This window comes from Archocentrus centrarchus, chromosome 16, assembly GCF_007364275.1.
Source record: "Archocentrus centrarchus isolate MPI-CPG fArcCen1 chromosome 16, fArcCen1, whole genome shotgun sequence".
Lineage (NCBI taxonomy): Eukaryota > Metazoa > Chordata > Actinopteri > Cichliformes > Cichlidae > Archocentrus > Archocentrus centrarchus.
In genome coordinates this window covers 21,888,999-21,911,537 of record NC_044361.1, presented here as the reverse complement: position 1 = coordinate 21,911,537, position 22,539 = coordinate 21,888,999, and the positions used below count along the sequence as shown (strand labels likewise).

At 41.1% G+C, this 22,539-nt stretch overlaps 4 protein-coding genes and 1 long non-coding RNA gene across 6 annotated transcripts; 1 reads left to right on the top strand and 4 right to left on the bottom strand.

Moving 5' to 3' along the window:
• Positions 1–1,357: 1,357 nt before the first annotated feature.
• On the bottom strand, positions 1,358–3,377 carry hoxa2b (homeobox A2b). The gene is made up of 2 exons (XM_030750793.1): positions 2,804–3,377; positions 1,358–2,244 (listed from the first exon to the last, which is right to left on the bottom strand). The coding sequence occupies exons 1-2, from the start codon at positions 3,231–3,233 to the stop codon at positions 1,547–1,549; spliced, it is 1,128 nt and encodes a 375-aa protein (XP_030606653.1). The 5' UTR covers positions 3,234–3,377; the 3' UTR covers positions 1,358–1,546.
• Positions 2,957–11,794, bottom strand: hoxa9b (homeobox A9b). 2 transcript variants are annotated; one of them, XM_030750795.1, is made up of 2 exons: positions 10,883–11,794; positions 2,957–3,068 (listed from the first exon to the last, which is right to left on the bottom strand). In XM_030750795.1, exons 1-2 carry the CDS (start codon positions 11,394–11,396, stop codon positions 3,019–3,021), a joined length of 564 nt encoding a protein of 187 aa, XP_030606655.1. In that variant the 5' UTR covers positions 11,397–11,794; the 3' UTR covers positions 2,957–3,018. The 2 variants fall into 2 exon arrangements, with proteins under 2 accessions (XP_030606655.1, XP_030606654.1); XM_030750794.1 differs by lacking the exon at positions 2,957–3,068 and adding an exon at positions 10,159–10,421.
• On the top strand, positions 4,362–5,689 carry LOC115795036 (uncharacterized). Its single transcript, XR_004021221.1, has 3 exons — positions 4,362–4,474; positions 4,622–4,724; positions 5,359–5,689. It is a non-coding gene; the product is annotated as an uncharacterized LOC115795036 (long non-coding RNA).
• Positions 11,795–13,533: 1,739 nt separating the features above from the next.
• hoxa10b (homeobox A10b) lies at positions 13,534–15,965 on the bottom strand. The gene is made up of 2 exons (XM_030750768.1): positions 15,157–15,965; positions 13,534–14,194 (listed from the first exon to the last, which is right to left on the bottom strand). Exons 1-2 carry the CDS (start codon positions 15,929–15,931, stop codon positions 13,920–13,922), a joined length of 1,050 nt encoding a protein of 349 aa, XP_030606628.1. The 5' UTR covers positions 15,932–15,965; the 3' UTR covers positions 13,534–13,919.
• A 1,380-nt stretch (positions 15,966–17,345) lies between these two features.
• Positions 17,346–21,870, bottom strand: hoxa11b (homeobox A11b). The gene is made up of 2 exons (XM_030750769.1): positions 21,159–21,870; positions 17,346–20,176 (listed from the first exon to the last, which is right to left on the bottom strand). Exons 1-2 carry the CDS (start codon positions 21,757–21,759, stop codon positions 19,944–19,946), a joined length of 834 nt encoding a protein of 277 aa, XP_030606629.1. The 5' UTR covers positions 21,760–21,870; the 3' UTR covers positions 17,346–19,943.
• Between the last annotated feature and the right edge of the window lie 669 nt (positions 21,871–22,539).

Sequence of the window (22,539 nt, the reverse complement as noted above, 5' to 3'; positions counted from 1 at the left end):
TGTAGAGTTATGTCACGGCAGCACCAGCCCAAATCTGACTGCTCCTGGGGCTCCTGGGCTTCCACTGTCTTGTCCTTGTTCTCAAAACATGCATAATTAGCATCACTTTGAACCATTTTCAGAAGGAATAGCAGTTCACCGCCTCACCTCACATTTTTATTATTGCTGTGAGGTGCACTTCGCCCCAGCAATGCAGTCCTGAGAACGCAGAGGGTGTGTGCAGATAGACTGAGCCCATAAATGAATCCGCCGCCTGGGGACTCTTTTCAGAATAATTAATCAGTGTGATGGTTAATCTTATATAGCTCTGAAGAATGACTTTGGCTTGTCAGCAAACATTTCTTTCTAAACAGTAAATAATGTAAAAAAAAAATAAATAAATAAAATCTTTGTGGTATTTAAGTCGAGCAGAGGATCAACTGGTCGGTGTGAGAAATTCCTTTAGTATTAAATGGGAATGAGAAAGGGGTCGAACTAACTAACATAAATTTACTTCAATTTCATGATGATTTACTAAAAATGAACGGATCATATACATAAATACGTTCAGCCGTTTGACTGATATGTGACCACTGTTCACAGTCGAATCCGTTTTATAGTTACATCAGCCAATTAATTTATAGGCTCGGTTACATAAATTTATATATCAATTTGGAAAAAATGCCTTACGTCTGCTGCTTTGAATGAGTCCTACTTAATTTTAGATCATAAAAACTTTTGAAAACCACAATGGGGCAAGGCGCACGTCTTAATTCAAAGAGATTGTATTACATTGCGGCTCTGGCTATAAACAAGCACCCTCAGTCCTGTGAGTTTTATAGGCAATAAAACGTAATTAGAAAGCCAGGAAAAGTCATAGCTTTTGGCCTGGGACTCCTAGCAGGCAATTCACACAGCAAATTTTCTTTTTCTACCTTTAAATATGGAGAGGCAATGAATCTCGCGCAATGCTCTTTTTTTGTGTCCTTTTAGGGACTATAAGCTACCAGTACCACGGCCACGCTGGAGAAATTCTCTCAACTCAACCTATGAAAATTAAAAAATGTAATGCAGCTACAAAAATTACACATTTACACCGCTTCTATTTTAATTTTTAGCTTATGGTACTGTGTGTTGAGTGCACTCACTGGCTAATTAATTTAATAGTAAACATATCCTTTTATATTAAAAATCTTATATTTTTTCTCATTTTGAAGAATCTAATTAATTCTATGGCTAATACTCCTGAGCATTTTAAATTATTGAGCTAAGATCAATAAGCTCTCTAGGGTTGCTTATCGTGGGGAGAAAAATAAAAGACCAAAGCGCAGCTGAGTCCAATCAATGTAAAATTTTATTTCAATAAAAATATTGTGTTCAATTATAGTTGCAATCCATATAAAAATAAATGTGCACGGTCCTCTACCAGCCTACTTTAACAGTCCATTCAGGCAAAAATAGTAGTTTTGTTTATTTAGCTTTAACTTACCTCATCTACTAAAATTTCCCCTCTCACGTTCTAAACTAGCACAAGCCTCTGAGTTACAATTACACACGTCGAAACATTTCAATAACTCAGGTTCTGAAGGTCGATTGTTGTGAGTGTTTCTGAGAAGAGGTCGAAAGTTTCGCAGGGGAAATGCAGGGGACTTTGAGCTGACTCTGACAAACTCGGTGAGAAAGAGGACGAGGATGAGAAAACTTGGAAATCCTGCAAAGAGGCGTCCAGGTCCGGGGAATTAGCATTGTTCGGGCCTATTGTGGACACGCAGATGGGAACAATGGGTGACGGGTTTGGAAAATGTTTCAGATTTTTCTCATTGCTGCTCAAAGGGGTAACAGTTGGGCTTTGGTTGTCCCCATTGTGTGCGTTCTGGCACTGTTGTGAAGTCAAGGTATTTTGGTGGAAATACCGCTCCCTCTCAAAGAGCGTCCCGACTGCGCTGATGTCCGTCGCCTCCTCCGACTCGTCCTCTGGCCCGTCGTCCTGGCAGGCATATTTCCCCTCGCTGTCCCTGTTCTCCTTGCTGTGGCAGCTGTGGGTCTGCCTCTTGTGCTTCATCCGCCTGTTCTGAAACCACACTTTCACCTGCTTCTCTGTTAAATCCAACAAAGCAGCTATTTCCACTCGCCTCGGTCTGCACAGGTATTTGTTAAAATGAAACTCCTTCTCCAGCTCCAGAAGTTGGGTGTTGGTGTACGCAGTCCTCAACCTCCTTGATCCCCCTCCATCGCCAGCACTACTCTCTGGTGTATCGGGTGAACCTAAAGAAAAATAAAGCAGACAGGATATTTATTATTTTCTATTATTAATATGAACGCCACTGCAAATAAAAATAATAATAATAATAATAATTAAAAAAATCAATAAAACGGTCGAGCGTGGAGTAATATATATATATATATATATATATATATATATATATATATATATATATATATATATATATATAAAAGGCGTTATGGGGTGAAACTTGTGGCACGCAAACACCAGGACTGGGAAAATTTATGGGCTCCAGGCAGAATATGATGGGTCTGCGTGGACAGGACAGGACGGAGGGTGAAGATTAATGAACATGCCAGCTGCTGGCCCGTGTAAGAATAATCTATCACTCTCCATTACTGTCAAACATTAGCACTCTTACACTGCATCACAAGTCAGTGCGTTACTTGATGAGATTAAGAAAACTTAAATCAAAATCCTAGACTGGCTTAACGGGACGCCCACGCTGCACAAGGCCCCAGGATGCAGCTACTTGCAGAGGGGATACCTCAGACAATAAGGAGCCTTTTTACATGGAGGTTATTAATCATCATGTCTTGCCTTGGGGGGAGAAGTAGAGTGGCGAGGATTCAGCCGTTGTCGCAGCAGCAGCAGCAGCAGTAGCAGTAGCAGCAGCAGCAGCAGCAGCAGAAGCAGAAGAAGAGGCAGCAGTAGAAGCAACCTGGTTCCTCTTGATGCTTTTCTTCTCCTTCATCCAAGGGTACTCCGGGGGTAGGGATACAGCCTGTAGCGGGTTGAATCCCTTCTGAGCCTGCTTAGAGCGGCTGTGGCGTGGGTGGACGCTCGGGTTCAGGCCGGGGATGGTCTGCTCAAAAGGAGGAGGAATCAGTGTCGACTGTGAAAGCGCTGAGCTCTTGATTGATGAACTTTGAAATGCATCACCGACAGGGTTAGTGAAAGATGTCAGGCACTCAGCGAGCGACGGCTGGCTGTTGATAAAACCACTTTCTCGCTCAAATTCGTAATTCATCTCCTCCTTCTTGACTCGGAAGCTCCCAGGTATTCAGAGGAGGGAGGAATTAAGAAGAAAAATATGATTACGAAGTTTATTTTCATAAACTACTTAACTGGTTATAGTCCTATGGAGACCTCTGCCATAAACTATTGCTTTCAAGAGGACATGGTCGGAATTAGACCGTGCTGCTTGTCACATGATTGCATCTGCCCAATGACAATTTGGGTTTTTTATCAAAAGAAGCCACTGTCCCCTATGATTGATCGAGAAAGTCTGAGAGGTAACGCCTCATTCCGGGGGTAGGGGTTGCTTTATTTACACATTTTTTTTTCCCTCCTCAGTTTGTCCACCACTGCCCCCTCCACTCCCACCTTACAGCACCCCTAAAATGCACCCAAAGTCGTGCCCGTGTGCCACGGGAGCGCGCGTTCCTTGTGAGCCTGCGGTTCACGTGTGTTTATGGGCATTTATTTCCAGCACGGCGCGCCACAAATCATTGCAGCAGTCACATTTGTGCCTCATAATACGAAGACGCCCACAGTCGTTATCTGTGGCCAAGGCGTTAATCTTGAGAGTTTCTTGAGGATTGGCTAGGAAAGGAGAGGCTGCAGCAGACAGAGCCAGCAACATGTTCTCCCCTCCCCCAACGCTCAGGCTACAGAGAGAGAGAGAGAAGGGGGAGAAAGAGATTAATTTTAATATTTTAGTCTAATTTTGCACTGATAACATTTTTTGGCTCGATTTGATGGCCAATTTTTTTTTTACCTTTTTACGGGTAACATTATAATTGCAGTCCAAATAAAAAAAAATGTGGAGTAGAAATATATATTTTGTGTGTATGTCAAAGTAAGAATACAGCTCGGTAATTTAACGCGCATTTGTCACCATTTCACAGTTTATTGCTCCCTGCCCCACATCCACTTTCATTTATTTTATATCACCTATTGGGATAATGTTGACCTAAGCCACCATCCATACATTTCAGCATTACTGGTTATAACGTAGCGGAGAGCATAAATGATTTGCCACTGTAGTGTGAAGCTCAGGAAAGGTGGGGATCTGATGGCTGTTTATTGCTCAGGCTCTAAACAAAGAGCCCTGGTAGCCCGTGCGTGATCAATCTTTCTCGCCAAAAGGTCTGACAGCTCCCTGCCCTAAGAACACATTTAAACCATCTAACACTCCCTTAGATCATATGTGGCCAGGAAGAGGACGACCTCTCTATGAGCTGTAGGATAAGTTTTCAATTTAGAAAGGTCGGGATTTCTTTAAAAGCAGGGATGAGAGGCATGGGCTTTGCGCCCAAACCTTTTTTCCTCTGTTATTTGATAATGAACGATAAATCCAGACGAAACTCTGACCCCCCCCCCCCCCCCCCCTTTTTTTTTTTCGATCTCAAAAAGGACATTTCTGGGCACAGAAAAAGAAAGAAGAGAGGATTTGACTGGGTCGATTGTATAGAAACGAACGGAGCAGCTTTTTGCATAGGATCAATTGTTTGCTGAGGTGAGTGGGTGTTGGCATTCAGCAGAAATCCCATTCACTGCCATACCTATCTCTCTGGCAGAAACCCTGTAGCCAAAGTCTTTGTGTGGCCTGTTTTTTGAAATAATTCAGCTTTTACGCAGAAAACCAATTTATATGTCTACATAGGCCATAACTTTTCATTAGTGTTTTTATAAAGATGTATCCTGGATATGAGACACGAGCTCTTGTAAAAGAATAAAACCATACAATGCCCTGTAATATTAGCCTCTGCACTAAAACGAAAAATAGATAAAATCTTGGTGACTCAGGAATAAATTTAAGGAGTTGCTTAAATTAAAAGAATTCGATGCTGTGGCTGTTTATTCTCGTTCTGAAAATAACTGTCTAATAACACCTGTCTAAATAAATCACGTTAATTTGCGCTTCCCTTTCTTTGCACTTTGCACATCATTATTTTAATGCGCTAAAGCAATGTTTACTTAATTGGACACATTTGTGGAAACGGCACAAGGAATGAACAGAGCCCTGTTCATCATATAAACCCCAAGAATATTTCACATATCACATCATAAATACTGCTAGCTGAAACGTGAATAGATTTTACGTTTCATATTACAACAAAATTTAAATTGATGCTGTTATTCCTGTGCAGAGCTCTGGCGACGTGAAGACATATTTTATTTTTTGCTGCTCGCTGTGAGCGAACGCAGACAAGGAGAAGGTGTCTGGATGAGCTGTGGACGTGAACTGGAGCGGCGCGTTTCCCGTCTGTTCTGAAACAACGAGCGACATCTGGAAGGCAAGGAGTCAAAACCTAATGCATTGTTTTAGAGGGAAGATATTTTATTTACCATGCCAGCACACATTCTATTTTCCGATAGATAACGTGATATTAAAAGTATTAAAATCGACAATCAAAAGCTGGAAAATCACAGCATGACCATGTGTTTTGTTTTGCGTTTTGTGTCATAAATGGATTATAATAATGGTGTAATAATGTTTGCAGAATAAAGGAAACGGTGGAAAGGTCGTTGCATCTTCTTGTCGTTTGTACTACATTATATCACAATGTGTTCTCCTTGTGAGGAAAAACTCAAATGAAAAATTCACGGGTGCATTCAAGCCGCATAGTAGCTAGACCTTCTGGAAAACACATTTAGGGTCGAGCCTGCATGTGTGTGTGTGTGTGTGTGTGTGTGTGTGTGTGTGTGTGTGTGTGTGTGTGTGTGTGTGTGTGTGTGTGTGTGTGTGTGTGTGTGTGTCCTGGAAACAAAGCAGTGTTCACGACGACAGGATTTTCATATTACGCTTTTATTTATTGAGCCGCCTGGATTCGTGGAAAGATTTGACAGATACTCCAGGCGCACTACAGGCCCGCAAATCAAACATTTTTTTTTCCCAAGTCGACATGTGAAAAAAAAAAAAAATCTCATAAAATCAGTTTTGGTGATGATGAAAGCAAATGAATAAATGGCGTTCCTGAATACAACTGATATCAGTAATAGGTATATATAAGGTTTGAACCATTTCCTGGCTTCCAAGTAAGATGACACCTCTTACACCTATAACCCACTTTTAGGAGACAGCCAGCCCGTCTGTCCCAGTTTGAGTCAAGCAGGCTATCTCTGCTCAATCACACCCGAGTGAAAGAAAAAATGTACTTGAAGGAGGTTTTGGGGGAGGATCTGAGGCTGCTGAAAGCAAATGGCCAATAAGCATAAGCACTAAATCAAAGAATTTTCCCCTAAAAACTGGATTAATCTGAGGTTTTATCTCTGCTTCGCCTCAAAGGTCAATCCATTATATCTGCAAAAATGTTTGGCCCTCCACTAACCCAGACACATAACCTCACTATCCGCATTCTCTCTGGGATTCCTCCAAAACAACAGGCTATTGGCAGCGAGGATAAGTGGATGGAATAGACTCCCATGTGCTCATGACTTTATTTTTTTGGACTTCTACTGCAAATTTGACTCATAGCCTCCTCTGTCACTGCTGGTGTCATGAGGTTTGATGTATGGGGGTCATGAAAGGTCACGGCAAACAGCATCCTAGGAACTTTGTTTTTCTGCAGCAAGAACCCTGGAATGGCTGCTTGCACTGAAAACATCCAGCGTAACATTCATGAGGATCAGACCGGAACGTCCAGCCGTTTACACTTGACAGTGTTTTCTAGTGTCTGAAGGAGACTTCGCAGATGGTATAACACCATGGTAAAACTGCACAATGTTTATGTTTTCAAATTTGTCCTCAAAGTATCCCTTCATTTTTCCTCTCAAAGGAATAAAGAGACACAACAATCTACACATGGATGACCTTTTCAGGTGAGAGAGGGAGAAATGGGTGGAGAAATGGGTGAGGGAATAAGAGGGGGAAGAGAACAATGGTTTGGGCCATCTCTCAGTTTTTTAGGACTTAATAATAATAATAATAATAATACATTTTATTTGTAAGCACCTTTCATGACACCCAAGGACACTTTACAGGGGTTAGAACAAAACAAATCGTTTAAATGTTGATTTGTTCAGACTTCAGGTCTATCATCTTCAGTCCAGTTTAAAAGAGACATGCTCCTGGGGGTGTGCGTGAGGACAAACTTTATCATGTGTCAGTGATCATGACCAGTGGAACATTTTCGCATAAATAAAATAAAGAACTAAAATAAAGAGCATTTTCATATATGCAGATTTATAGGGGAAGGCCACACCAAAAATCAAATGAGTTTTCCCCTGCTCTGTATTGCTATGTATGTGTCGAGAGGTGAGCTGTAGAGATGTCTGCTTTCTTTTAAACATAGTGGAACTAAATATTTTACTGACTATACATTTGAAAAATCCAGCAGATGTGTCTCTAGACATCTCCAGGGATCTGTCCCGAACAGAGGTTTGCAGTTCTGATGATGTGACAGGATCTGAACCTGAGTTTTAATGTCTGTTAGCTGCACATTCACCAGGTTGATTTGGATGATTGGTTGCTTTTGGACATCTCAGGGCAAATGGCATTTAGTTCCATTACATTCAAGGGAATACAGACACTTCAACCACACATATCTCCAACACTGGGCATCCCACACCAGTACAATTCAATTCAATTCAATTTATTTTTATTTATATAGCGCCAAATCACAACAAACAGTCGCCTCAAGGCGCTTTGTATTGTGGGTAAAGACCCAAGCTAGAAGCTTGGAGGAGTAATTAGATTTTGGAAATAACTGCTCCTTAAAATTCAAACAAATAAATGCCTTCACCTACAAATGATCTAGACTGATCATGATGCCTCACAGCTTATCGAGTTGTTTTCTTGTTTTTGTTTTTACATACTGTATATTCTCTACAGCATCCTAGTACCACAGTACAAGAATAAAAATATGAATGGACTTGATTTTGAGGGAAGCAGCGCTTTTAATCTCCTATTTGTTGCACGAGATGCAGTCCTATGTGTATACCACCGCTGTAAATAAACTGTACCTATTTATATTTACTATAGTTTTTCAGACCTGACAAAACAAGTAAGAATTGAATATTTAACCAAGCTCATTTTTAATGATATGATAATAATGAAACATATAATGATATAAGTAAAATACTTGTAAATGAAGAGCAACTCAAAAAGAACAGGGTTACATTACATGATGTACGTAATGTGAGCGTTCTGCAATCGGTGGGGAGTGGTCTTAGTCGGCCGTGAACGCATCGTCCCTTTTGAGCATTGCTCTTCAGATGAGCCGCTGCCTCCCCCTGCTGGTTTTCAGTGTGCAGCAGCATTCAGCAAAGCATGGAGCTTTAACACCATCATCAGGACGGCAGCGTTTTACCCCGTTTATTTATTTATTTATTAATGTATTTATAAGTGCAAATTAAGCGAGACAGTTTTACAAGAGAAAAAAATTTTGTTTGATCATTCAATTTTATATTTATAAAACGATCGGTTTTATTCGCAAATTACTTCAGTATGTCAGACATGCTGTGTGTCTGCTGTGGTGACAAAACAACAAGCGGATGTTTCTGCGTTGGGACAGTCTAATTTTTAGTAGGCAGTTGTAAAGTAATTAGACGTTTTAAAACAGATCCATCTGCACCCTTACCCCCCCTCTCCCTCTATGTGTGTGTGTGTGTGTGGCCATATATTATATATCTGACTATTTGCCCGAGCCTCATCAGAAATGCTGCTTTGCTGCTGCCACACAGCCTCTGCATGCTTTGCTGTTTTCGCACCTTATAAACAGCTGAGGCTGACTGTGGTTTATTGCCAGGGGGCATCCAGTGTGTGGGGCGATCAAAGGCCGAGAGTATCCTACAAAAAATGTAAGAACAGGTAAAATGATAAAGTGGGGAGGAAATAATCTGTTTTTAACTTTCTCTTTAATCATTCTTGACGTTTAACAGTGTTACACTAGTATGTATCTGCTGTTTGGAATTTAAAGGTTTTATCTTCTTTTTCGTCTTTTTTAACTTTAAGGATTAAGGATAATTTACGTAATTGTGACCACGGTTTACAGCTTTGTAATAAACATTCAGTTTAATAAGCAGGCTCGACTTTTATAAAATGTTGGCCATATCTGAAAGATTTCTATCTCATCTACAAGAGCAGCTTTTTAAAATCTTATTGTGATACATACATAATTATTGAAATACAAGTTTATACCAGCAGGCTTTGACATAAAGCTTTTTGAGTTAAAGAAAGAGAGAGAGAAAGAAAGAAGCTAGCTTGGCAAGCCTTAAGTTGGGAAGTTTCGGTGGTTCATTTGGGTTGTTTGCGCCATAAAGCTCAATGGTTACAGCCCAGAACTTGTAGTAAAACTCTATTTTTATCGTTTTCTTCCTGTAATAAAACATTTTCTTCACTTCATTTAATTTGTATATGACAGAAGCAAAAGCTTTAACTTGGTTAAAAAAAAAAATCCTGAATCATTTCACGATGGAGCATTAAAAAAAAGCTGTAGCACGATTCGGAAATTCCAGTATTATATTAAATCTGTGGCTTATTGTTAGGGATATTTAATTAACAAATTAATACCACATAACCACTTTTCTTATGTGCTACACAGACTACAGTTTATTTTAGCTGAAATCAAGAACGATGAGGTATTTTCAGTGTGCGCAGTGTATTCACAAATGCACTAAAATCTGACGATAAAAAAAACAAGAAATAAAAAATGTTTTCAAAACAATTTCAAGTTGCAAAAACAAATAACTTAAACAACGCAAATAGGTAGATGAAAGACATTCAGGTAGTCAACAGATTCATGCAAATAACAAATGGCCTATGGTAACTATCCGTGTGCGCCAGTACAACACATCTAATTTCTGGATATCATAGGAAAAGCAAACACCCAGCATTGTTTCAACAACACTAACTTTACAACAACATGTGTAACAGGAACATTAAGGACAGACACAAGTTTCCCTTCCACTCCTCACCCCTTCCCCCCACCCCTCCCAACCAGGCTCTAAACCCAGGTCTGTCCAAAAACCAGTTAACTGTCTCTCCGCCGGTCTTTGTTTTCTTTCTTCATCTTCATCCTGCGGTTCTGAAACCAGATTTTTACCTGTCTCTCGGTCAAATTCAGCAGTCTCGCTACCTCGTATCTACGATCCCGGGGGAGGTACATGTTAAACAGAAACTCCTTTTCCAGTTCGAGGATTTGATGCTTTGTATATGGGCAACGTTTTTTTCTGGTGGGCTTTGCGTGAAGCCAGTTGGATGACGGGTTATCTGGAAGCCATGAGACAAGAGAGTTAACGCTATCGAGATGATATTAAAAATCATGTCCTGCTTGTCATTTTGCAGTGTTTAAGGACAGAGAACCGCTGGCAGCATGGTTTCCTTTAGAGAGATTGTTTGTGTGTGCACAGAGCAATTTTGAGGATTTACTATGGCAACATTCCCAACAAATTTCTTTGAAAAAATGTGCAGAATTTGACATGAATATAACTGGGTCATAGTCATCTTATTTATTTATTTATTTTTGGACTTCGGGGTAATCAGCCAGGAGACCACTTGATCTCTGTACCTTTTAAACAATGCATTGCTACAATAGCTTTTACCCGTTTTTAAACTGAAACGAGCCTGTGGCATTCAAAACAATTCCTTCATATTATCAAGGAATTAAACCCTTCTTTATGTTATCTAAATCTGTACATAAAGTGACAAAATCCAAACACTGCATTGCTTACTTGCGTCCATCTCCCTCTTTTCGTCCACTGACGGATTCTCTTCAGTGGCTTTAGATGGGGTTTCGCAGGGAATCTCCACAAGAGATGCACCGTTTTCAATGTCAGACAAAAGATGTGTGTGCGTCTCCAAAGTCGTGCATTCAGCACTCCCAATCAGGGGTTCAGGTTTGATCTCATAGTGCATGGCTGTCGATGGTAATCCCGTCAAACACAGGGACGCAGAGACCGGATCCAGCGCCCAAGAGCGCGTAAACATGCCATCGCTGTCCCCGTTTGTGTAATGGTGATGTATATATGTCGGAGCGGTTGTGTTTGGAGGGTGGGCCGAGATGGCACTCCAGGATCCACCAAAAATAGAAGATTTCGCCTGCAATGGGCAAGACTCCTGTCCGCCATATTCGGTGACCACCGCCTGCTCCACCCCTGCAGCTGATGAGGAGTACCTCTGTGCCATATCTTCCTGCTCAGGAAGAATGCGCGAGTCAATATAATAACTGGTCCCCAGTGTCGACATTGCAAAGATGCAAAGTAAGAAAACGTCGTTTTACAGTCCTGCGGTGTTTAGAAAAAACGGATTCATTGCATGATAAGCTGCTGCGGTCGTTCGCCAGCTAGAAACTCAATGCGTCCAGTAAGTTGAACCTTGCCCAAGACTGGATAGGTCGCCCCAAAACACGTGACCGTGGGACAGAACATAAATAATAAATCAGCCTACTGCTTCAGCTAAATGGCCACCATTTTACCCACCATATTTTAATAGCAAATCCCGCGCTTTTATTGGAAAGCATTTCGTTTATAAGCAATAAACGTTATGATTTTTGTCAAGAGAGCTTATGTTAGTGTAATCAAATCTAGTTGTAAATAGGTGTAGGGGTAATAATCCTTTAAAGTATCCATTTGTAAGTCATCAAACAGGGTCTTCAGCTAAAAGTATATGTATTCATAAAAAACATAATAGGGTATTTACCCCCCCCCCCCCCCCCCCCCCACCCCCCCCCCCCCCCCCCCCCCACCCCCCCCCCACCCCCCCCCCACCCCCCCCCCCCCCCCCCCCCCCCCCCCCCCCCCCCCCCCCCCCCAAAAAAAAAAAAAATCGTAATAATTTTAATGACCTCTATAAAAGTCCTAATATGACAAAAAATGAGGTTCGTTGTAGTGGCGGTTAAAATATATCAATACTTTCCTTTTTTTAATTTACAAACATGTGATGAAAGCATCACTAGACTTTGGAAGACCTAAACATACTGGGACAGTTTCCAAAACGCCCAAAGCTGCGTCTGCAAGGCTGTGGGTCCACTTTAAAGGCAATCTAAAACGGAAAGTGGGATGAGGTTATTTGGGTGCAATATAACAGTGCCTTTTATCACGGGCAATTGGGTTGTTTTTCTTAAGGTTACAACCTGGCTGTCTAAACTAAATATCACCAATAAACTGAGCCTTTGTGTCCTTTCTCTGGCTCAGGCAGACGTATCCGGCATTTCGAGGCAACTGGCAGACTGCAATGATCATAACCGAGGCCTTGTCTGTCCTTTCCTCCTCTCCTGGACACATTCCAGCGCTAATTCTTTCATATCCCAGCTTGCGGCTTTACATCCGCCACTGCTGCTGTTACACATAGGTACTCCAAATCTTATACAGCGGTGATCCTAAATTATGGACGTGATGAAAACTTATTTCTTTTAAAAAAATGCCCAAAGGGTAGTCATGTGGACTTGGCTTTATAACCAGAAACCACTGAAAAGACGAAAATAGTAGTCTCTCCCCTTTGCGCACAGCCATAAAACACATTATTGTACTTTTTGGGATAATACCTTTTATGCGTTTGAAGCAGTGTGCGCCGAGCAATTAATAAATGCAATCAGTGATTAAAAGTGATTCACTTTTCATGATGCGACGAGTTTTACTGAGGTAATCAAGGCAGTTTCGTGTTGTGGGAGAAATAATATAGCCCAACAACATGAGACTACCTAAACCACTCAACAGCCCGCTCTCCTCTTCTTGATTTTCTTTTCTTTTTCTTTTTTCTTTTTTTCTAAGTCTGGAAAATTACCTCTATGTAGCCTGGTTTATTATTAGTAACAATATTAGAAATTTCCAAAGGCGCAGAAAATAGTGTACAGACAGTTGCAGGTAGTTAGAAACCACAACCTGGTAATATGCACTAAAACTGCTTAATAATAGCCTGTTATTTAGAACTACTAGTCCGAATTAGTCCGAATGCTTTATTGCTTAGACGTCTAGATGATGCATTTTACCATTTAAAAGCTTGAATGCAACAAAAACTAATAGAATCACAATTTCAAATAGTTCAGAAAACCATTAAAAAAAGAAAGAAACTACTGTTCCCCCACTCTTTGTATGCCACATTTAAGTGTGATGTCAAGGACAAAAAACAACGACGTGTGCACAGCAAACAAACATTAACTGAAAGCCTAAACTGTGAAGAACGTCACCCGGTAAATGTGCAGAAATATTTACAGTGCACAAAGGTTCAACCACAACGGCGTTTGCACTGTACCGCTGCCAATTTTAGGATTTAAACAACGCCCAGCTCCTGGTCTGACTTTGTGAATGAAATAAGAAGGCTGCAGTTGCATGGATGGTTTTATTCATTTGACCAGCAAAATGTGCAAATATTCATCAAACCTCTTGGCTTCTTTAGCAGTCACACAAAGACCTAGATGTAACTGGAACACGAGTTTCCCAAGGGTTAGTCCAGCATGCAAATTCCAATGGTTCACTCAGGTTGAATAAACAATATGTACAAGCCTTAAGCTCTCAAACACTGTGGTCACATTCTGAGCATTTTCAACTGATCAGCGTTACAAATGTAACTATTTATAAATACAAATACGACAAAAAAACAAACAAAAACAAAAAAAAAAAAAAGCAGACATGAAAATAAAATCATTCAAAAGACCAACAATCAATAAGTTAGCAGTAGGGTCCTATTTTCATTCTCACAGTTTGGGGGGGGGGGGGGTCCTGCACAGGCGTTCTTGCCATGGATGGAGGAGGGCGCCAAAGACGCACAGTCTCATGAGAAACTGAAGCTGCTGGAGAGCTCTCGGATCCTGTTTTCCCGGCTCATTTTTTTCAGTTTCATCCTCCTGTTTTGGAACCAGATTTTGACTTGCCTGTCAGTGAGGTGCACACTACGGCTGATCTCCAGACGACGCTCTCTAGTCAAGTACATGTTGAAGAGAAACTCCTTCTCCAGCTCCAGAGTCTGGTGCTTTGTGTAGGGGCAGCGCTTCTTTCGACCACTCTTAGCTGTGAGCCAATTAGCCGTACTTTCCATTTTTCCATCTCCTACAATGAAAATTAACCAAGGTATTAGGCAACAGGTGTGACAAACGCCATCAAATTAAACGCCCTTTGTTTCTTTGTTAGAAATTATGAACGGATAACATTCAGAATCCTAATGTAAACAAAACGTGCCAGTGCCCATGTATGTAAAAAAATACTCAAATAATGTAACACTATGCGTGTTTGAGATATATATATATATATATATATATATATATATATATATATATATATATATATATATGTGTGTGTGTGTGTGTGTGTGTGTGTGTGTGTGTGTGTGTGTGTGTAGCCACTATTAATGTCTGATATTTGTAATCTAATTGAACGTCACTTCGATTTTACGCACAAATACCTGTAGCTGCAAATCGACATTTTACCAGAAACTGATATTTTCCTCGCTAAGAAGTCAGTTTATTAAGACATAAAACACAGCCCGTACAGTCTGCTGAGATTATAACGAGGCCTGTGTCCCTTTGAAGAGGGGACAAATGAAATTCGAGCTGTGCGTAGGACGAATTGACTGAACTAACTGACCTTGTTGTTGGTTTAGCTTTAAAAAAAACAACAACAAAAAAAACAATGAATCCCTGATAACATTTTTAAAAACAAATTATAACTAATGTGCGTCTTAATTAGCAATTATTCATATTGTTACCGGTTAAAATAAATCCATGAGGCCTGTTTAAATATCACTGCAATAAATCACAGCTATATCATCTTATTACTACTTTTTTCCTTTTGAAAGACCACAGTAGATCTGCTTCTCTGCTCTAATTAAGCCAGGTTTAATTTTGCTTCCTGTCTGATAAACCAGTACAAATGCAGATGTGTAAGGGCCTGACAGTTGTCCAAAAGCACCAAACTTCCTCATATATTTTTGTGCTCAGAAAACTTAGATTTTAAACAATGGACACATCTGCTAATTTTTAATTATATTTCTGCAATTAATGCCAGATCTTCACCTTTTACGGGCTTTTCTGGACACTCCGCACTGCATGTCTCAGCTGGTTCGGGGGAGGATGAGCTTTCCGAGGAGAGGCGGCTGTCCTCCCCTCTGGTCGGGGCGCAGGGCGCAGGGACAGGCGCCTCCTCGTGGCCCTCTCCGTGCTCCGACTCCGCAGAGGCAGCCGGCGGCTGGGAAGCTTGGCTGTCCAAACGGACAGGTCGCTGCAGAGTAAAGTGATTCATGTTTGGCTGGACATCATGATAAAGCCTTGAGGACGTATACGTCTGAGACAAGCGGAAGTAGCCAGGGACAGGGACGGTGCTGCCGGTACCGGGGCAGGACGCACTCGAGTAGGATATGTCATCTACTGTCGCTCCTTTCGGACATTTATCAGACTCATAAAGGCAATAAGCGCTCTCCTCTTTTATACTCGGCGAGAATGAACACTGAGCCATATGCTGGCCGCTGGGCTGATCCACCCGACAGGATCTCGACGTTTCCAGCCACGTTTCCATCCCTTGAACATACGAAGCTGCAGAGGGGATCACGCTCTGGGTCGATGGCTCGCTGCGCTTACCGATCCCCGTGAAACACGAGCCACCGGAGAGTCCATATGAATATTCCGACGCCGGTGGCAAATACACGCTGTTACTTTGGTAATACGAACCGCTGTCGGTTCTCACGTTGATTAAGGAGTCCACAAAAAATGAATTTCCAGCTTGGTTGTTGGGGCATGACATCGCTGTGGTATAATTTGACGGTGGATGAAGATAGCCCTTTCTGGCTGACATTTCTTGTGCAAAACATTGCTGAATAATTACCGATACTCACGCTTCTCACTGTAGCCTGCAGCCAATTAAAACACCAGGCGACTACAGACTCCTCCCAGTCCCGACCAGGCATCTCCACTGTGTCATATATTTTGTTTTAGGATAAGTAAAGAGAAACTTTGAGAGGGGAAAGTGGTGCATCAGAAGGGTTTAAGTAAAATCTTTAAATCTCCTTAAAAATCTTCCACCTATAAGCCTCGAGGTGCCTGTGTTAATTTTACCACAACAACCCCTATTTGACAACTCAGTTGTTGAAAGCTGTCCCTAACCATTATGTACAATGCATAGCTTTATGGCCACTTTTACAGCACTGTAAAAATGAAGGGTTCTAGAGGTGCCTCTGAGAAACTCAGGATGCATCAAGGATCCAAAATGTGTGTGACTCTGAGACTTGAAACCATTCTTGTGCCCATCTAATTGTTATTATTATTGTCCAGTACCTTTAAATTTCCTCATGGACTGCCCAGCAGCAGAGTGGACAGTGGCTTATCTTGACGCATTCATGCAAAAACTTTAGGTCACTTTGCGGTGTGAATATTGTACAACATGGCAACTTTTATTGCTGATGTTCTGTTGAGCATTTATAACTGCGCAGGAACACCGACGTGTACGCGCCGCAGTTAAACAATAGCCTGGAGCTGCATTTGCTTAATGGTTGCCTAATACTGGCAATACTGCAGGGACGTTGGTTCTTTATTTAACAGATTAGAACTTGTTAATTCCACTATTATATTTGCAAGAGAACCTCTGGGAGTGTGTATTTTCTCACGTATTTACTGACTGTCTGTTCAGAAAAATACACACACATTTCAAGGCCTAAATGCACATACTCCCTTTTTTTATAAGCCTAATTTGAAGCTTAATCGCAAGTCAACACAACGAAGAAATGCCCAGGACGCATTTTAAGGATTTAATTTTTTATTACTTTATTTTTTTTTATTATTTTTATATATATAAAAGGACGCTTTAAAGCTTTATTTAAAAATATCGAGGTATTCCAGTTGTCAGAAAACAGGTAAAATAAAATGAAATTTGCTATCACGAGCAAAAAAAACTGCCGTTATACTTTTTCTTTTTTGTCAGATTTAAAATACAACTACACCAATAACCTCACGTGGATCATTTACTAATACAAGTCGCCCATGCAAGTAAATCAAAGAGTTTTTCTTTTTTCTTTTCTTTTTTTTTAATATCATGACACAAACAAGCAGTAAAAGAAATCGCTGGTTTAAAAGCAAACAATACATCGAAGCACGCCTTTAAATAAAAATAGGACCGGGCTTCATGACACAGGCCTACAGATTTAGGTCAGCCTAAAATGTCTCTTATGGCGGGGTTTATCTTAAAATACAACACCAGTTACGTCTATCTCCCTTTAAGCCTGGAGCCATAAAGTCTAGAAATCAGAGCTGCAGTTTATATACAGCCATTTTATATGGCGGCAAACGTGCAGCAGCCTAGCTGAAATGAATGAGAATATCCATTAACCCCACTGGATTATTTCCTGTCAAGTCTCAGTGTGTGCTGTGCGTCTGCTGTTTATTATTATATTATTATTCACATAAAACCTAAATTTAGATGTACAAAATTGCTTCTTATTTATTTGACTTCATGAAAGAAATGTTAGAAATCACGTGAAAAGCCCACACAGTCATACACGCACGCACACAGGCAACAAGCCGCATCAAAGTAAACGAACTTTGGCTTCAACTTTTTAAAATGCACGATTAATCCCGTATCATATATTTAAGGCTTATCAAATTTAGTTTTACTAAATGAAGGACAATTCATATTTTTAAACTGTACAGTGATTATAGAAATTAGCGAGCCACAAACTGTTCGGAATATAGACCTTTAAGATTTTATTTCTTCGTGCGCATTAAACATGCCCATCACTTTGCACAACTGCAACCTGAGAACTGCTGAATTTAATATACACAGAAATACATTTCTGGCAGCGTTTTCTGGTGGAACCATTCCAGTAATGTTATTATTAAATGATAATATAAAATAAAACATCTTCAGATCAGTGACATTCTGATTAAAATGATTCTGGGTAATGTGAAAAATAGACTTTCTTAAATCAAAGGGGGGAAAAAGAAAGAAAGAAAGAAAAAAAGAAAGATGGAAAATCTATCCCTGCCACTGTGAAATGAATATGACAGTATGTCTGTGCCTACCTTAACAATAAAATCCTGAGGTGGTTACATTTTTTTTAAACCGGCGTCGAGTCAAACTTCCTTCATATCTCAATTCACGGCAATGACATTGATCTGAGGAGCGCCACCCAGTGGGCAAAGACAACAGGCCCACACTGGAGCACAACACAAACGGAATATTCCTACCACGGCAAGATGCTGATACAAATGACGCCGGAAAGGTCCGTGAACACAAGTTTCAGTGCTCCCAGCCGTTGTTTTTCAGGCCCTTAGTCACAGTTAATAACCTTGGTCTCAGACGCTTTATTGCACTACACTCCAAACGCTCCAGACGAATCCGCGTTTTATGGCCAAGTTACTGGAGCAACTGGGAGGATGTGCAGCAATCAAAGCGGCATTCCTGGGAGCCTCACAGGATGCACAGTATAAGGGAAGCACCAGGACCCTTATTAGCTTATGACAGGCCATTCAAGTTGTTTTCAGGGCCCTAATGCTGATTATAAAGTCACATGAAGCACATTTTTAACCATCTTTTTATGTGCAGTTACCCTCATTTGCATGTTAAATTCCTAGTTTGTTTATGTGGTAACAGACTTATGTAAGCTCTTTGGATTAAACTACTCCAGATAATAAATAAATGATATTGTCGGTGGTGATTGTAATAACAGTCTGGAGGTTTGTCTGTGTCTTTGTTTGCTCATGTGCCACTGCTGGTTCGGTTGAGACAGGCTGACTTTAACATTCAGTAACAGCTACAACACTTCATGGAGTATGAGATAACAAATTTGTTTTTAGATCTACATTATTGTTATTCTTTTTTTTTTAAAGTGTCAAGATCGTTTCAGATTGACCTAACAGCCATGTGAGGTCAAAAATCAGCTTTTCCTCATCCCCCCAAGAAGTGAATGAAAGCCTTGTAACGGATATCAAATAATAACTGCAGCAGATCCTATTTCCAGCCATGAGGGAATAAAACGCATCAGACCTACATATCATGCATCTGATACGACCCACGTGCTGGCATATAAAACAAAATATTGGATTATGTTTCTTTTGGGGGCTTTGTTCTTTTATCAGCGGTTTGCCCTTTGGATGAATTTGGAAAGTAATCCAACTTTACGAGCAAGGGCTCAACAAAGCGCATGTAGTGAGGGTCAAGCGCAGATGTTAAATATCAGTGAATCTCAGACTTAAGTGCATGAGACCAACAAATTTGTATCAGATTATAACTTAACTCATTCCACAACTATGCAACGACGTAGCAAGCATTTTGAAGCAGCTGATCACAATCAGCAGTGTCAAAAACGGGGTCTGCTAGTGACTCCGAAACCTACCAAACGCGTTTTTGAGTCATCAAGAGTTGAATTTTTGAAAAGATGGAGAGGAAGAAGCCAACGTTTCGGCTCACAAAACATGCGTGTGTGCGCAAAACTGGAAAAATCAAGATCCAGCAAAGGGGCCAGACACATACGTGTGCTTGGGCAAAAATGAGAAATAAAGTTTAATTTTATGGTTAAAAAAAAGGGGGGGGGGGGTCAATGCATCTTGGTGTGCATTATTATATAAAATGATGGCAGTTCAGACAGATGTGGTTTTCTGCGTAAACACCCCATGCAACAATTTAACTTTAGCATCTGTCAAGGCTAATAATAATAATAATAATAATAATAACAGAGCAAATTGTGTTTAATTACAAAATGGTGTATAAATAATTCTTTATGGAGAGTGGCACATTAAAAACTCGTCATCCTGTCCTGGTAACGATATAGATGTGTATATGAGAGGGGTGCGTGGCCGCAGTCTTTGTTCAGTTTTTATAGCAGGGGGTTTGTGGTGTAGTACTGTAAACGGTCTCTGTTCAGTTTCTTCTCCTTCATCCTTCTGTTTTGGAACCAGATCTTGACCTGGCGATCTGTCAGATTGAGCATCCGCGAAAGCTGCAGACGCTTCTCTTTGTTGATGTAAACACTGAAGAAGAACTCCCTCTCCAGTTCCCTGATCTGATACTTGGAGTATGGACATCTCTTCTTGCGCGTCCTCTGGCCACCTGGAACACAACAAAAGGCAAAGTTCATCTCTTCAGATTAATGAGGACCCTTTGCAGCAGCATGAAGTCATCGGTGTATTTCTCGCTGATAAGAAGCACTTGGAGGTCTACACGAGCTTTGGAGTTCAAGTGTCTCCCCCGAACACACAGGCCCACAGCATCAAGACTTGTAAACAACGGCCCGGATTAAAGTAAAACATGTTGGGCATGAGAGATTGCTTGTCGGAAGTTGTGAAAATGTATTGAAATCTGTAATGGGGGGGAAAAAATATCGCATTGGCTGTTTTTAGGATTGAGGGCGTGGGCCTAAAGCACACATGGGAGTATCATATATCTGATATTCTTTCACTGTTCGCTATTGATCTCACTGTGGGCAGAGAGTTGTTATTTTAGCTTTAGTAATGTAAATGCCGTCATGGAAAGCAGCTGGTGAATTAAAGCCTTGCAAATCCAGTGAATTTGTAAATATTTATCCAAATAAGCAGGGTTAAGCCTGAACTCTTGTCCAAAGTCAGATTTAAACGCCCAGCACAGACCCCACTTTACACTGCGGGGAATAAACCAAAATACTAAACCTAAAATTATCATAAAATTGCTTAAAATCAATTGGATACAAATGTATAAGCACTGTGGCGTATTTAAAATAGCTAGGTTGCTGTTACTGTCAGTACTATATTTACTGAAAATCTAAACATTTAGCATATAAATATTTTACAGGGTAGTTAATTATAAAAGTCTATACTAGCGCACAAATGGAGAAAAATCAGAGGCCATGTCGGAAATCTTGAAGTCGTGCTTAACGCCAAAGTCTTCACGGCCAATTTCAATCCCAAGCACGTGATCTTGTCGTTTATAACATAGTTTTGTTGTAGGGTAAATCTGCAGGCCCTCCATAAACCTTACGTGCTTATAAAACTGCATATAAAAAGCTTTAAGAGCGACGCGTAAGATTTTTCTGCGTGTATTAAGCAGGTTCACTCACTGCTGGTTTTGTTCTGTTTCTCCTCGCTGTGGCCGGAGGACGACTTAGGGCTGCAGCTCTCCGCGGTGTCGGAGCCCGGGTGCGCAGGAGCGGGACTTGCTTTGGCGTGTCTGTCCGTGTCTGCTGCGTGTGCCGTCGGCGTTGTACCGTTCTCTACGCTCCCGTAGGCAGTGTCGAAAAACTGATCAAACGCCTGCGGCAGGACCCCGTTCCTGCCAACGCTGCCATAGAAGCTGGGAGTCGGGTTGGAGGAGCTGCAGTGGCTGGCGCTGGGGCTGCCTTTCACCAGGATCTCTCCCCCCCGAGAGGTCGGGCTCGTCCAGCTGTCCCTGTGCACGATGTCCTCAGCGAAGCAGTGTGATAGGCTCCCCCTGCTGTGGTGCCATTTACTTGAAGTATCAATGCCATAGTCTCTGAAAGCCACATCTCTCACGGATGGGACCTGTGGCAGAGCTGAGGACTGGTAGGGGTATGTCATGGGGCAAGAAGACTGGCTCTGGGTTAAATAATGAGGGAGACCCGAGAACTCTGCTCCGGAGACGTAGTAAGTGCAACTCGGTAAATACATATTGGAGCCAGAGATCCGTTCATCAAAATCCATATTCTGCAGTTGAAAACGTCCTATAAAAATCCTTGCATAGTTCCTCCGCGACGCTGCGCTCCAGTCACTTTGAGGCAGACTGGTGGAGCAGAAATCCTTAGACGTACAAGCTGACGTGGGGATCCATCTCTATCCATTCCTGAGGGCCAAAGCCATGTGACCACTGGCACAAAATGACAGATAGCCTACGTCTCAACGTGTAGGCTATATGAGTGAAAGAGTTTATGAAGTCGATCTTTGGCTCTATAGAAAAGGAAAAATACTGAAACGGAATTTTGCTCAGAGCTATTTTGGATATGCAGAAACAACTAAGCCTCTTATACACTGATTTTTATTGTTCTGCGGAAGCTAAAGGCCTGCTAGTGCCACACTATATGGTGAAAACACAGAATTATATCAATTTTTACGCACGCCAAGCATACCCGCTTTTTTTTTTTTTTTTTATCTTTAAGCTTCTTTTTAAACCTAACATTCACCTTAACCCTAACCTCAGCAGAGACGCCTGAAGATGAAGATCACGTTTTCGACCGTGTCAGCAACGAGTCACACTCGGTTATGCACGTAAGGGTTACACTTTGAGACACAGATGACAACATTTGAGTTACAACAGATTATCTGTGCTAGTTTGACAGACCCCAGTTAAAAACTGGGGCTTAGCCACGCATGCGTCAATGTATTTAGAAGTTAGAAGCCTGTAAAAGGTGATTATTCCTTAATATAGTTCCTCTGGTTAGACCAATCAAGTCCACAAGTGTAGAGCGATACTAGTCATGGTGTACT